At 39.9% G+C, this 16452-nt stretch overlaps 1 protein-coding gene across 3 annotated transcripts in view; it reads right to left on the reverse strand.

Moving 5' to 3' along the window:
- The window catches only part of LOC107047344 (disco-interacting protein 2), a 25370-nt gene extending 9653 nt beyond the window's left edge, over positions 1 to 15717 (reverse strand). For 2 of the 3 annotated variants that reach the window (XM_015270116.1, XM_015270113.1), the window contains exons 1-5: positions 15558 to 15717; positions 7985 to 8056; positions 7367 to 7513; positions 4242 to 4908; positions 1447 to 3040 (exon numbers count right to left, since the gene is read on the reverse strand). In XM_015270116.1, the coding sequence (XP_015125602.1) occupies positions 1447 to 3040; positions 4242 to 4908; positions 7367 to 7513; positions 7985 to 8056; positions 15558 to 15642 (2565 nt within the window). In that variant the 5' untranslated portion in view covers positions 15643 to 15717. Of the gene's footprint in view, positions 1 to 1446; positions 3041 to 4241; positions 4909 to 6868; positions 7025 to 7366; positions 7514 to 7984; positions 8057 to 8238; positions 9956 to 15557 lie in introns of those variants that run through there. The other variant, XM_015270107.1, reaches the window with a different exon arrangement.
- Between the last annotated feature and the right edge of the window lie 735 nt (positions 15718 to 16452).

The following is a 16452-nucleotide window of genomic DNA, read 5'->3' on the forward strand; positions in this document are numbered from 1 at the left end:
ATTCCAAATTTTTATTTTTTTCCTCATTGAAGTAGTTTTGAAAAAAATTGCGAGCTAATAAAAAACATTTGCTAGTTATGACTTTTTTTGAAATAAATTTTTGAAAAATCACCCCTGAAAATAAGGCGTATCCCCCCTACTTCATTATTTCCAAAAAATTTTATCACCAATCGGTAGCAAATTGTTTGAAGATTTTTGCGAGTTGAGAAAAAATCGTCAATGCACTCCTATTATTGTGTAAATTAACAATTCCAATTTCAACTGAAAACCAGAGTTGATGACCAGAGTTTGTAGCAGAGATGTCAGACAAGATATGAATGTTTTTTTTGGCTCAAATGAAAGAGCGGGTCGAGAAATGGCGTGCAGAAGTCTTTAAAGATGATAAATCTCTCTAAAGATGATGTCTGTTTTCAATTGAAAAGCGCAATTGTGACAACATTGCCCAGTGGGGTCTAGGAGTCTCCCCTGGTTCAAAACCATCTTTAGAGGTCCTAGCACGCCGTTTCTCGACCCGCTCTTTCGTTTGAGCTCAAAAAAACATTCATATCTTGTCTGACATCTTTGCTACAAACTCGGGTCTTATCGGTTTCAATTGAAGGCCCGAATTGTAGATAAAAATACAACTGCGTGAAACACACAGTAGTATGAAACTTCAACTGCGTGAAATACACAGCAGTATGAAAATTCGGCTGCGTGAAACACACAAACTTCACGCATGCGTGGAGTGTATGGAGTGTACGGGAGTGATTCACGCAATGGTGCGAATAGTCACGGCCATATTTCTATGGCAGGTTGCATTCTCAAACTCATTGTGACAATTAAACCTCACATTATACTGAATTTCCAATGGATTGAAAATGTAGAACAATAGTTGTTTGAATTTTCACGATTTTCAATTAGTTTTATTGTTATTCGGACTATCCTGGAGTATTCTAGAAATTAACCAATCTTTCAGTCACAAAATACACGGAAATTTCGTGTGAATTAGTTACTTCTTAACCATTTCAATTCCAATTTCAAATTCTTCAACTGAATTTTCGGGACTAATTTTCTAACAGTGTAATGGAAGTTTATATTGCACCTACTCTCATCACTTTTTCAAGATTCAATTTCACTTCATTCTAATTCTGAGTTATATTGTTCCCTCTCGACAGATGGCACTCTATACTAATAAAAGTCTCAAAGAATCATCTCTTTCCTTCTGCCTAACTGTTCATCATTCATCGTGTATCACCGCTCCAATTGACGAAAATGTCTCCTCATGATATAAATTTCTCTTCTAAAAACTGATACCATGCCCCAAACTTCCAACAACTACCCCAAAAATAGAAAAATAAATAGTACAAATACAAATGAAAGAGAGAAATCCCTAAAAAAACGTTTTACCACCGAGACTCTTCCCTTTATTCCCCCATCATTCAATTAACGTAAAATTAGTGAGATTACCTCCTCCTCACTGCAATCCGGCCTCTGCTCAGCAACAACACATATCCTCTCATCCCTGAGTACCCTAACACTGAACACAGCGATCCTCCCACGATAAATGAACTTCATAGGTTCCACAGCAAGTACAGTAGCAATAATATCATCAGCATTGTGCTTCCTCCCAGTGACAGTCATTAGGCCATCCCTCGAGCCACAGACAAATATCAAATTGCCCGGTCCCAAGAAACCCAGCAGTCCAGATCTCACATACTCCCCCTCAGCGCCCCCCGAAATGGCAGTGCCATCGCTCTGCACAGGTGTCACCTTAAAAGTGTTATTAGTCAGCCCCTGAAGTCCCCAGTACTGACTCCCAGTGGCACTGCTGTGCAGACAAATCTCCCCAACTTCATCCGTCTTACAAATCAAAGCCTGTCCCTCCATCTTAACAACAACAGCAATACTCCCAGGCATAACTTGTCCACAATCCTGGAGTGTCAACGAGGTCAATGAATTCTCCTGATCGACGCGAACGACCCCGTAACTCAGTCCGGACATTGACAAAACACCACGTCCAGTGGCATTGACACCAGCCCTACCAGGACGTCTCACTGAGACAGTGAGTGCCTCGCTGGACGATGCACACGGACATACAGCGTCAGGTCGAAGTCCCTTCGACTGAAATACGGACAGGAATTGATCACAAGAGGACAATGACCACGGATTAGCACCATCAGCAACGAGCAACAGTCTCAGTGACGACAACGATATATCCTTGTGATCTTTAGTGGCAAGAAGGCCCCAATGAAGATCTCGTGACTTAACAACAGCCACACTGGCCCTGTGCTTTGTTATCATCTGCATCCAACTCGCTGGATTGACCTTCATCAGTGCATAAGGTATGAAGATGACGTGCATACCGTTGAGAATGCTTGTCAGTGTGCTGTGCCAAAGGCCCACTTCGCGTTTAAAATCGAGAACGCAAACGGCATTTTCACCCTCGGTGTAGCCACACGCCATTGTCAGGGCACGACAGTGCGACAGCATTGCTGCTCTTGTCACTGTTACACCCATCACTGAGCCATCCTTGTCGGTTGTGTACTCAATGTACGCTGGTGTTTCGTCGGTTAATTTTGGCGGTGGTAGCCAGTCTTTCGGGGTTTTGCCCAAGTGCTCGGTTACAAACCAGTGTAATTTTGGCCAACCTTTGAAGGCAACCACTTCACCAGCAGTTGTCTTTGGCAGGCCCTTGAGGCATGCCTCGCTGGTGAGAGCCACTTGAATTCCACAACTACCGAGGAGAAAACCTATCTGCTGGGAGCCAGCGTCACGACGGGTTAATGGCACTTCAATCGGCACTGGGACTATTCCCGCTTGGAGACAGCCGTAAAATGCACACATGAAACTTATGGGATCGTTGTTTGGGTAGACTAGGGCTATTCTGTCACCGGGCTTCAGGCATATGTCACCGGGATTGCGGCTCAGGGCTTTGTTCAGGAGGGTGTAGGCTATTTTGTGAGAACGACTCTGGAGTTTTCCGTAGGTCAGGGTTATGCAGAGCTTGCCGTTTGGGTCGAGTACGGTTGCGGCGGGGGCTTTGTACGTGGCTGAACCGTACCTGGAATCAGTTTTGCCGGGATTATGGGGTGTTGAGGGGGCTTTTGAAAAGTTCTTGACTTGTGAGATATGCTTGCCGCGATGAGGTGGAATTTTAGTTGGGAATGCTAGGATATTATTTTTTTTCTGTTTTGTTAATGATTTTTTGAAAGTTAAGGAGAAAACCGATTTTTTGTCAAATACGCGAAAATGCTGGAATATTCCGTAATTTTTTTTTTTGCGATTTTTTTGGGGAATTGAGCATTGGTTCAAGTGATTTTGGCACTAGTTGCATTTTTTCATGATATTGTTTTTTAGTTAAAATTCCTAGGATATTTTTTTTCTATTTTTTAAATGATTTTAAATCAAAGTTAACGAATGTTCAGAGTGATTTTCCAATGAATTCTTCTGCTCAAATGATGTTTTTTCTCATGATGAAACCGACTTCCAATCGGGAACTACTCAAAAATGCTGGAATATTCCGAAATTTATTTCATTTTTTTACTAGTTTTTGAGAATTAAGAAATGTTCAGAATGATTTTCTAAGTAATTCTCGTCTACTAGTGTTGCATGTTTTCATGATGAAATCGTTTTTTAGTTAAAAATACTAGGATTTTTTTTCTATTTTTTAAATGATTTTAAATCAAAGTTAACGAATGTTCAGAGTGATTTTACAATGAATTCTTCTGCTCAAATGATGTTTTTTCTCATGATGAAACCGACTTTCAATCGCAAAATACTCAAAAATGCTGGAATATTCCGAAATTTACTTAATTTTTTTACTAGTTTTTGAGAATTAAGAAATGTTCAGAATGATTTTCTAAGTAATTCTCCTCTACTTGTGTTGCATGTTTTCATGATGAAATCGTTTTTTAGTTAAGAATACTAGGATTTTTTTTCTATTTTTTAAATGATTTTAAATCAAAGTTAACGAATGTTCAGAGTGATTTTACAATGAATTCTTCTGCTCAAATGATGTTTTTTCTCATGATGAAACCGACTTTCAATCGCAAAATACTCAAAAATGCTGGAATATTCCGAAATTTATTTCATTTTTTTACTAGTTTTTGAGAATTAAGAAATGTTCAGAATGATTTTCTAAGTAATTCTTCTTCACTAGTGTTCCATTTTTCCATAATGATATCGATTACCAGTCGAAAAATACTCAAAAACCACCAGAATACTCTAAATCGACCAACACCACTGATAAAAGATGTTCTCACCTCTGAATCGCAGCTTCCAAAGACCTCGGCAATCCCGAAGGGACAGACAGCTGTTCCCCAAGAGCAGGTGTCATGATCCCCCCCTCAGGTTTCGGTGCATTCGGATCTTTCGGATTGGCAGCGATCTCCAGTTCAATATCATCATCCTCATAGAACTCCGGCAGTGGTCGACGTTTCGGTCTCTTCAGTGTATTCAAAAGCTGCTGTATCTTAGCCGACACCTTCCACCTCCCCGTTGTCCCCGTGTTGTTCTCATCGACAACATGATAACGATTGACTCTGTCAGCCCCTGGTCTCCTGGACTGCGTCGTTGTGTGCGTAACATCAGGCGGTTGAATATTGCAGTAAGCGTGTGGTGTGTATTCAGCGATGTCTGTTATGTCAGCCGGTGGTGGTCGCCTCGCGGGTGGTCTTGGTGGTGGTGGTGTATCGCGCGCTGAACCTGTACTACTTGTGTCCGATAGACCAGTACCGGTGGGACCACCAGCCCCAGGTGATTCCTCAGTTACAACGCTGTCTTCGTCGCTGCTTGATTCACCGCTGTCTCGACGATCACGATCGGGACTTCTCGCCATTACTGATGTTCTCTTCGAGGGCATTGGCAGCGAGGGCTTTGGCCTTCCCTGCATTGCCGCAAGCGCCTGCTGAACTGCCTCCTGTCGAACCTCTGCAAGAATATTTCGTTATGACGAATGATGAATTCACGAATGTTGAGTTGAGGAATATCCAAGTGGGAAAGAATAATTTCGGGGTGGATATAAAAGACGGAGTCAAATGAAATAATACTCCTTTTTTGACATTTTGCTGTTCATTTTAACAATATTTTTTATGGGATTGATAAAAATTGGTCATTCTTCCGGCAAAATATTGCTATTGGAATCAAATCAGTGGGAACTGTTGTTTATATTTTTAAGAAACTGTTTATTTCATGTGAATAAAAACTTTATTCACATCCCGTTCATTTGATTCGAGTAAACAATCTATTTGATCCAAAGGAGTGATTATTAAACGTCAATAAATTCACTCTTTTCATTCGATTTATTTAAAATCTAATTAATTTGGATCAATAAACAGTTGTTTACATCTCAAAAACTGTTTATTTAGTGTGAATGAATCAACCCATTTATTCAATTCAAATGAACAATTTCTTTGAATAAAAAAACGGCCCGAAAATTCAATTCGCGACTGCGTTTCGTATAAATGATGAATTCACATCTAATAAAACTCTTTATTTGACATTTTTCTACTCATATCAACCAAATTTTTGAGGTGGAAATTGATAAAAATCATTCAAGTTCAAACTCATCCATTTTTAGAACCAAATAAACAATTTATTTGATCTAGTGAATGATTATGAAACGTCAATAAATTCATTTTTCTTTATTCAATTAATTTCATTTCTAATTAATTTAGATCAAAGAAACGGTTCTTCATATTTTGAATCTTTTTTCTTCGATGTTAATAAAAGCGTTCTTACCAGCTATTTGAATAAACGCATTTAGTCGATCCTAATAAAAAATTTCTCGGGGTGAAAAACAGTCCAAAAATACAATTCTTCGAAATAAATCAATCCCACTAAGATATTAATCCACAAGAATCTCCTGCCAGATGATTGCGTAAATAAAAGCTCGGGTTATTAATCTACTGCGATGAATAAGGAGGGCCACACCATGCATGCTAGGCTCAAGGAACTCACCCAATCAACCTAAATACACAATAAAAATAACGTAATCGAGAGAAGAGTGCATTCACCAAGTACATACTCCAGGAATATTATTACGCTGTCTCGTTACAATAATTATCGATCCCTTATCTATCGAATTCCCTAGGCAGAACTCAATTTCACCATGATTCTCCCATTCCAACAAAAAAAAATCCCCTAGGGGCCACTTAAATATTACGTCACGCTTTTTTTTTAACTTTTTAGACCCTCTCCCCCCATTATTCTGCGAATATTTTGTTTCTTTCATAACATTAAAATTGAAAAGTATAGATTTTTGAATTGAAAAACTCGATTTTCAGTACTTTTTGACCCTATATCGAGAAAAAAATGCGAGACAAATAGTGAATTTTTCTTCGTTTGCCCGAGAGAATAGAATTCAAGGAAATTCATGAGTCTTCGGCGGAAATTTCACAGCTTGATAGAATCTGCAGTGAAACATGAAAATTCAGAGACAAACTGATATGAATTTTCAATTTTTCCTTGAATTTTCCACATTTTCCGAATTTTCACGGAATAATTGACTGGAAAATTAACTATTCTATTGATTCTCCGATAATTCAACCTGAAAATCCACGGAATATTTGATTTTTCAATCACGAGATTTCCTGAAATTTCAGAGAAAATTAAACATGATAAAAATTTCCAGGATTCGACACGGAAAATTCAGGCGAAAATTTTTAACAATGTGTTTTCAAGAATTGATCATCCCTGTTTTTTTTCGTGACAAAACGGGTGAGAAAAAATTGCATTTGCATTTTCTTCTATTAAAAATGGCAAAAAAATTATGTGACGTCACAAACTCCCCCCTCCGCCCCAATAATGCGACGTAATATTTGAATGCCCCCCATAATTCCACGAGCAACTGAGAGAGTAGAAGAACGATGAGAGGCTGTGGAATACTTACCCGAGTGGTAACGACTCTCATTTCGCGTGAGTCTTCGATTACCCCGTCTCGCAGCGGCAGCAGCAGCGGCTGCGGCAGTTGCATTGACCGTGGGGTTCCCCCCAGAGCCGCCAGATCCCGAAGGACTGGCAGTGGCCCCAGGTACAAGCCGGCCTCCTGCATGCAACATCAACATCAAATGCCACATAGACATGTATTTTCCATACCTCACATTATTATCATTAATTTTTTTTATTCATTCTATTAACGTGACTTATCCACCGACGAATCATGCCTGGATTTAACACAACATTTTCTTTTTTTATTCACTCTCTCGGTCATAAATTTCAACAGCTCGGACGTAATAATCTGTGATGTGATTGGCTATAAGTGCGGGTAAAGCGGATGAGAGCATGCGGAGAAGACAAGTGCACGAGGAAAACATAATGGTTAGTACGTAAGAAGCAGATGGAAGAGAGATAGAGAGGAAGGGTGAAGCCCCCACCCCTTAGTGCCCACCTGAATGATAACGCTTTTCCGAGTGCGTGACCCGACGCTGGGTGCGTCTTGCTCGGGGCTGAGGACGTCCGCCTGGTACCCCACCACCACCGCCACTTCCATAATTAGTTTTTTCAGCGCTACCACCGGTACCACCGCCATTCCCACCTGTTTTTTCCATCACTTTTAGGTGTTTTTTTGCATTTCAACATGCGTTAATTGACAGAATGTAGTTCAAGTTTACTCTTGTTTCCAGTATTTTTTGTGGCATTGTTAGTGGGTGGTAAGTAGAGATTATGAAAAATAGTTGAAATGAAAAAAAAAAGAGAAAAAAAACCTCGACAAGTTGCAACATTGTTCTTTGTACTTGGCATGATTCGAGTTTTATTCGCTGTTGCAGCATTACGTACGGTCACGTTCTTTTACGCAAGTATGAGAGGATTTTTCCGAGGCGTTAGTCGCCTCGAGCCGGCCCAGAACTCACTCGAGTGTGAAACGCATAAAATGGCACGCTTTAGAGAACTCTGGAGAGCAATTGCCAACGACTAACATTCATTGTCGTAATTTAATTACAATTCCATAATCGTGTGATTAAATTGTGTTTAGGAGTTTTACAATGATTCTAATGAATTAACTTACCCAACTGCTTTGAGGCATACTGCTGGAGCAGACGCGTACGTTTTTTCTCGTATCCTTTTTGCGTAATGTCCCCTGCAACAAAGGGAAAAAAACCATTACATTTGTCAAGAAGACAACTTTTTATTCAGCTGCTGTTGCGTTTCTCTTTCTCCTCGTCTACTCCTTTTTTTTAAAAAAGAATTGAGCGAAATTTGTGGGAATGAATGATGGACGATAAATTTCACAATTTAATTCGTCAAGACAATTAATCTTACTGGGTCGTCGTCTCAATGAGGAGCACTTGCGTACAAGATATACAGGCTGTCGCTGATGGGACTGACACTGCTGTTGATACTTTCGTTTAGGTTGTGAACGTCTCTTCGGTAAATTACGTCTCTCCCTATCCGCGCATCCAGTTCTCTTATCACTGTACTCTTGGCTCTTAATTAAACGACGCTTGTTAATGTCAATTCGAGAATCATCGAATCTACGACAGTCTGATTCACTCTCGCTGGACGATAAACATCTGTAGTAATTAATCGGTGGATTTTTCTCCTTGGGTTTTATGAAATCTTTGAAGTAATTAGTGGAGAAGAAATTCTCGTCTTGATCTGCATGGGGGGCATTTGATGGCTGCCAGGTGGGGCGTTGGGCCAGTATTCCGCGTAATTTTTCGGACAATATCTTGTCCTCATTGAAATCACTGATTTTGGGACCGTGAAACGAGCCTATCGATGATTTCGAACAGGTCGATGAACTCCTGTAGGAATTCAATAATTCATCGTTGGGTGTATGGCACTCGTTGAAATTTCGAGACTCATAAAGCAGTGGAGTCACCTCGAAACTCGACATTTCCCCGGCATCAATATCGTCGAGACTATTTGAACAGTAGCGTATCTCGTGCCAAATTTGGGGGACTCTCTTTGATCTGCGTTTCTCAGGTGGCACAAAGCCAAAATTATCATGATCCAGGGTTAATGGTGCAATGTCGTTGGTGGAGCAGGATGAATTATTGGATTTACGGGTAGCAGATGATCTTCTGTTGTGGCTATTGCCCTCTAAATCACTGCCCGGTGTCTCGCCACATCCACCACCGCTCAGCGACGATTTACTGGAATTTTTACTGAAGAATAGGCCATTCTTCTTCGATTTGAACTGCCTCATCTTGGTAATGGACATGGAAAAACTGTTGAATGTACTTCCATTTTTGCTGGATTTTTTCACTGGCGCTGAGACGGTTCTTGCAACAACAACTTGAGACGATTGTTTACGATCATTGAGGGCCGAGTCGAGGGATCGATGCGCCTTTGATGTTATACTACTGGCGCTGCTGCACGTACTACTTGACTCTTTAATCTCGTTTTTAATTGACGATACCGAGGATACTGACGGAAAGGGCATTATTACAGTGTCCAGCCAGACTCTACCGAGACTCACACTGACACTCGGTGGACCGCCCTCAGCCAAGGTCATGGAATCGTCGGGTGTCGTGTCGATGGCATCGGAATAGGTTGACCTTGAGAATACCTCTGACACTGGCGACTCAACGTCCAACCGTAATCCACCAAAATCAGCGCAAATTGACGATTTAATTCGCTCAATTTTCGCGTCATTTTCCCGCTCAGCGTTGGCCAATTTTTCGTTGTTTGTGCTGTTAACATCGTTGAGCCAGTCGTCGTAAGCTATGGTACGTCGAGCAGAAATTTTTGATTTATTCGTTGATGCAATGCTCTTTGTTTCGCTATTATCCTCATTAAATTTTCTCGGTTCATCCTCGATGATTTTAACATTCTCCGTAACATCGTTTGATCTCTGATTAGACTGTATATCATTGACTTTCTGCAGGGCCTTATTCCTCCTCTTGCCCCGATCTAGGTAACTCTTTCTTATCGATATTCTTTTGAAGGACTCGCTGCGCTTGAAGGATGGCTCGTTACGATCCTTCTTACGTCCAACGAGCCTCCTCAAGTTTTCAAATGATATTGGCCTCATGGGCCCAGCGTTAAACCGCCCATAAATTCATGCAATATAATCAAACAGGAAATCATAATTACGACACTGTTTTATAACACATGTTAAGTGCCTAACGAATGAGGCAGAATTTCAGACACGTTCCTGTTTTTCCTATATCGCTTCACGGACGCAAACTTTCTCTCCCCTGAGCTCTCCCTCTCGCGAGCGCGATTATACCCACACGAGAAAACAACAAACTCCTCTCTCACGACCTTTTTCACTTGCACTCGACGAACAAATAAAAATCATCTGGAAAAAAGGAGCGTTGAGAGTGAATCTGAATTTATATCCTCTCTGCCATTTGCGTTTCACTTTGAAACACACCCGCGCGCCCATCCGCGATGATCATTGAGATAATTCCACAGAGGAGTATTAAAACTACGGCTGGAGGACTCGGGGTTGACTATGTAACCGATGGATCGGAGTTTGATGGTAACAAGCGGCTGAATTTTCACCTATTCTGCACACATTTTGTGGTGTAGTTGCAGGCAAATGTTATCTTTCCACTTTGACTCGTTCGTGTGTGTTTGTGAGTGTGGACAAGCCTGGGCACGAATCAAACCGGCCGCTTAATGGTAGTGTTGAGAGGATACCCTCCTTCACCAATGCCACATTCCACACTGTGGTAGATCCAATTTACACGTAACGTATACCGAACAGATGCGAATAATTCTCATAATTCCGGTTGTATCGGTCAATTGATACTGCGATTTAGGTGATCAATTAAATTCCCTCCCCGGGGTGAGTGAGTTTTATTTTTTTGTGTTTGTCTGGTTGAACCGGTGGTGATACGAGGGAGGAGGGGTCACCGGGGGGGAGGGGGTACTGCCGGTACTGGCTCAATCAGCGTGTTAATTGACCGATTAAATAATAGATAAGGGGATGCTGGGCCACGCTGGCAACGGCGCAAGCATCCTTGTTGAGGTCCAACAGCGAGACTGGTGCAATGCTCCAAGGAGGCGGCCACTACCATAGGTATAATAAGAGGGCCCCCCCCTGGAGGAGGCTAAAGGAAGGTATCTGAAGGAGAGATGCTGAGGTAGTGGTGGTAGGCATGCGGTTCGGCCACTCTCTAACAGCAATATTGTGTGCGCGTTGTGCTCGAGTGGGAATAACCACGCGGTATCTTTCAGTGTTTTCAGTAACATCGGGACTGGGATTATTGTACCTGGTGGGGGCGAGAGGATTTGAGAATAATTTAACGAGGGGGAGCACGTATCGTCCGGCTGAGGGGGCGGGGGAGGCTGCTGGGGGGAGAGTGCAGCGGTGGAAGAGATCATTCGTTATCAATGCGCTGAGAGAAAAATTTGTTCTGTCGAAAAGTTGTATGGGCCCCTGGGGGTATTTAATTGTGGACGAAAAAGAAAGTTCCCACCGGAACGTGATAATTTTCGGTGTTGTAAGTTACAGCAAATGATCTTTTTTTTTTACTATAACAAATGATAATTGCAAGAGAATATGGCAATCCAACACTGCGGTAGTGGGAAAAGTAAATCAGTAGCGAAGTGGTAAAACGGTTTAAGTCGGTTTTGACTATTGGCCATTTTTCAGTGAATATCTCGGAATCTAAGGGAGATAGCAAAATTTTTGTCAATACCTTTTTGTAGCACTCAATTCGCTCTAGAAAAAAGGTTATCACGAAAATTTCGTTATCTTCTTTAGATTCGGAGGTATTCTTTAAAAACTACGAGATAAGTCGACTTGAACCGTTTTACCACTTCACGACTGAAATAATTTCGAGACAATTTTTTTTTTCATTACGAAATAAATGATTTTTTTCTATTATCACAAATGATAATTGCAAGAGAAAACTACAATTTTCCAAAACTATGGTATTGGAAACACTGAAGAATTTGGAGGGGACAATTTTTTTGGAAACAAAATATTCTTTCCTCGTATATATATTCTTTTTTATGGTAAAAGCCTGTGGAGTTCTCTCGGATCAAATGATTGTCATGCAATAGATTATTTTTTCTCCTGGCAACAGGTCGAATTCTTCTAGGACTATTTCTGATGACCACGACGAAAATTTAATTTTTAGGAGAGATATTGAATTTCCTTCTAAAATTTGGTTAATTGCCCTCAAGTTAATCTATTCCACTATAGTTTTTCGGCAGAGTTAATTTTTTCTCTCAGTGTGGGAGAATTTTGAGGGGATTTCCGTGAATGTAGATTTTTAGGTAGTTGCTAGGTCTTGGGTGCATGCACTGATGGAATTGCTTATTATTATTCGCGAATGAATGTGCATTCGTTGATAGCTAACGGATAGGCTGCACTGTTAGAAAATTACTCCTGATTTTTTTAATAACGATGATTCACATGAGATTGTCTTGTATGTTGTTGATTTCTGTTGTTGAGTACTGGCGGATTGGTTCATTTTAAGATCCACTTCAATCTATTGAAAATTCAATCCAATGCGATGTTTAATTTTCACAATTAATTCGAGAATTCTAGCTGTCATTGACATATCAAAGTATTAATGAGCAATTGAATGTTAAATTACATTCAAATTCACAACATTCAAATTTCAAATTCAACTATTACTTAAATTACATGAAATTTCAAACAGTGAATGGACGAAAATTGAGTGATTGATAATTAATTAAATCGGTCTATCAGTGCGTCTTCTTCCCCAAAAGCATTGAAATATAATCAATGTGGAAAACACCTCATAGTCCTCCCATCCCCCTCATCTCAACCCCCCAAAACCTCACCGTTCGCTATTATTGTTTTATCTTTCGAATGAAAGCTTTGCATTTGTCGGATTTTGATATTTCCTAATTTTACTTGGAAATAATGTAGAATGTTATGAAACGTGACGAAATTGTGTTTTTTACAACATGTCTTTACGTATGTGTGCGGCAATTTGTTTTGGATAGTTTATCTTTAGGAAATGCGATTTAAAGGGAAAAAATGAAATTTCAGATTTCGTCGAAACTTCCGTGAAATTAAAATTTTTTGAACCGCACTGGAATGAGAATTCCTCATCTATTCGAATGATTAATGAGATCATGAATATTCAGTGCCGAATTACAATAAAGTTTCAATTAATATATTTACCGGAGCATATTTACCGGAATTTTACTGATTTCGACTAATTTCCCGGGAATAATTGAACAGTTCTCATCGATTTTTCCATGAAATTCTGAATTTTCAACGACGAAATTCCCTGAAATTTCAGTGGAACTAAAATGTGACAAAAAATTCCGTAAAATGTACCGGAAATTTCAGCTAAAAATTTTCAGCTGTGCGATCCAGTAGTTCCTTAGCTACAAAAACTCGTTGAAATTTCGTTTTCCCCAATTTCCTTTACACTTCAAAAAATCCCGAGGGCTTATTTATTCCACTTCCACGTCACCTTGGACAATCGCCGCGCTCCGCAGCATCCCATTATTAACTCCGTACGGACACGGGGGCATCGTCATGCGCTACATGTGTGTTAAAGGTACCAACCACCTTGAGAGTGTTCGATAACTTCCACGTAACGGGGGAAATATACATTAGTATACATTAAATGCTTATGAGCATGACAATTAGGAAATTATTCTTCTCCACTCGGCGTTGGATTGTGGTTTTTTACTGTTCAAGGGAGGCAGGGGGATTATTCATGAGCAAATACTGCTATGTGAATTAGTGGTAATTAGGGGAATTCGTTAGAGAATAGTTTCTCCATTATTTCTTTATTTATATCTGAATTCAGTTGATTCTCGTTGTATTTGTAATCGAGTTTTTTACACGCGGAATTTCTCGCTGATCCGCGGTGGAGGCAAGATTTAAATATAGGACTTGACGTAATCGTTCAATTTTGCACTGTTTAAAGTGTTGTTAGACGACGAATGAATAGAAACAGAGAAATTGAATAAACGGGGAGGCATTGTTTAGGGGAATTGTTCACTATTTTTATAGGATAATGCATTATGCTCAGGGTTTTTAATTCTTTTTTTGTTCCACCGTACGGTCAGTTTTAAAAGCACACTGATTATGGGCTTTTCAAGAGGTGCGGTTGTAATGTATTGAAAGAGACGACTGAAAAAATTTTAAACATCACATTTGAAGAAGCCATTAAAAAGCTCATTTTCAGGGAAATTCATGCAAAATTCGAAATTTTCAGCAATCATCATAAAAATCAAATCAACCTATACAGCTATCGTAATCATCTTTTAACTTCGACTCAGTGGCATTAAAACGAATATTTTAAGTTATGATTGAATTAATCTGAAGCATGATATTCAAAAGTATCCTCGGAATTTTCATTTTCAGAGAATACAAAATAAAGATTATTGCTATCGCCTTCATCTTTGAACTCGGTGAAAGGACACCCAAACAATTTTTTAAATTCAATTTTGCACTGTTTAAAGTGCTGTTAGACGACGAATGAATAGAAACAGAAATTGAATAAACGAAGAAGCATTGTTTAGGGGAATTGTTCACTATTTTTATAGGATAATGCAATATGCTCAGGGTTTTTAATTCTTTTTTTGTTCCACCGTGCGGTCGGTTTTAAAAGCACACTGATTATGGGCTTTTCAAGAGGTGCGGTTGTAATGTATTGAAAGAGACGACTGAAAAATTTTTAAACATCACATTTGAAGAAGCCATTAAAAAGCTCATTTTCAGGGGAATTCATGCAAAATTCGAAATTTTCAGCAATCATCATAAAAATCAAATCAACCAATACAGCTATCGTAATCATCTTTTAACTTCGACTTAATCGCATTAAAACGAACATGTTAAGCTATGATTGACTTCATCTCAAGTATGATTACAAAATTTTTTCGTATTTTGAAATAAATCAAAATAACGATTATTGCTATCGCCTTCATCTTCCAACTCGGTCGAGACGACACCCAAACAAATTTTTTAAGCCATCATTCAATCAGTCGAGAACATTTTTTTTGTTGTTAGACGGCGAATGAACAGAAACCGAGAAATTGCATAAACGAGGAGGCATTGTTTAGGGGAATTGTTCACTGTTTTTATAGGATAATGCATTATGCCCGGGTTTTTGTGTCCTTTTTTGTTCTACCTTGCGGTCGGGTTTTAAAAGCACACATTGATTATGGGCTTTTCAAGAGGTGCGGTCGTAATGTATTGAAAGAGAGGACTGAAAATTGTAACCTATATAGCCAACATCCGTACCCACGTATGTGGTTATTCGTCGGATAAAAGGTGCATGGTTAAATTTTTTCTCTCTCTCCCTCTCCACATATTTTTCCCCTCTTTCTCTTCTCACTGAGGATATTGACCAAAGTTTCACTGGCGGTGTCTACATAATCTCGAAATGAGGACGAGGGAATTTGGAAATCGTGTGACAATACCTGGAGACACTAATCGATAAATGGAGAGATGGAGAAAACAAATAATGAGATGAATAGAGAGGCCATGTGATTTCACCCCTTATTTGCGGATAAATCGTGGAAATTGGGTTTCGGTGATGATATTGATTATCAGGAGCGTGTGAATGGCAATGACGGTGGGGTGAGTCATGGGGGGTTACTTCGGGGCCTTTTTTTTCATGTGGGAAAGGGGGACAATTGTTTGCTACGTAAGTGCTTCAGGAATTTTTGATTAATGAATTTACCTTCGGACAGCTCCAACTCCAACTCGGCTAACTTCTCCCTCACGTCTTCAGGGAGTTTACCGATGTCGATGTTGAATTCGGCCATTGCTAGGCCATCAGAGTTACGCGAAAATCACTAATTTTACGGCCAGACATTCCACACTAAACCCGTCACCACTGCTCGTCGGCCATCTTTTAATTCACAGGCTCCTCCGGTTTTCCTGCTGTTGGATATGTGTGTATGTGTATGTGTATGTGTGTGTGTGTGTGGGTTTGTGGAGTGCTTCGATTGCGGCGAAGGGGTTCGTCGGTGTGACGGCCGCGGCGCCACTTTACTGGGACCTTTTGGGAAAAGGGTAATGCAGGTTTTTCAGAGGGGGTTTGTTTTTCCCATACGGCGGACTGGCNTCCCATGCGGTGGGCTGGCGGGGGGGACACTTGCTCGGGAGATGATTTCGAGGTCGTCTTTTTTTCGATGTCGTTAGGGGAGTGAATTGAGATTGGAAAGGTTTTTTAGATGGTTTTTTTAGGGGAGTGATTGCAGGTGATTTGATCGGATGATTCGCGACGATTCGACAGGATGACACATTGTTAGAGAAATACTCTTGAAATTTCGAGTGAAAAAGCTTGAAATTTTTAAGATGGATAAAGTTACATGAAATTTCTGTATAATTTTTCATTGACGAACAAGTTAATTTTGGGAGTATTCAAGTAATTTGCGATTTTCAGGTCCATACCGCACGGGAAAACCTTCAAAATTTTGCAAATTCAAACAATAACTTTTCTGAATTCTAAATTTATGAATGAGTTTGGAAATTCAAGGTTTCGTTGAAAAATCAATGATTATTTAACATGAAAAATCCAATTTTCTTGAATTTTCAAGATAAATGAGAAATTTAGTGAACGCTTTCATTTG

Source organism: Diachasma alloeum, unplaced genomic scaffold, assembly GCF_001412515.2.
Source record: "Diachasma alloeum isolate Michigan unplaced genomic scaffold, Dall2.0 Dall_scaffold_00183, whole genome shotgun sequence".
Classification (NCBI taxonomy): Eukaryota; Metazoa; Arthropoda; class Insecta; order Hymenoptera; family Braconidae; genus Diachasma; species Diachasma alloeum.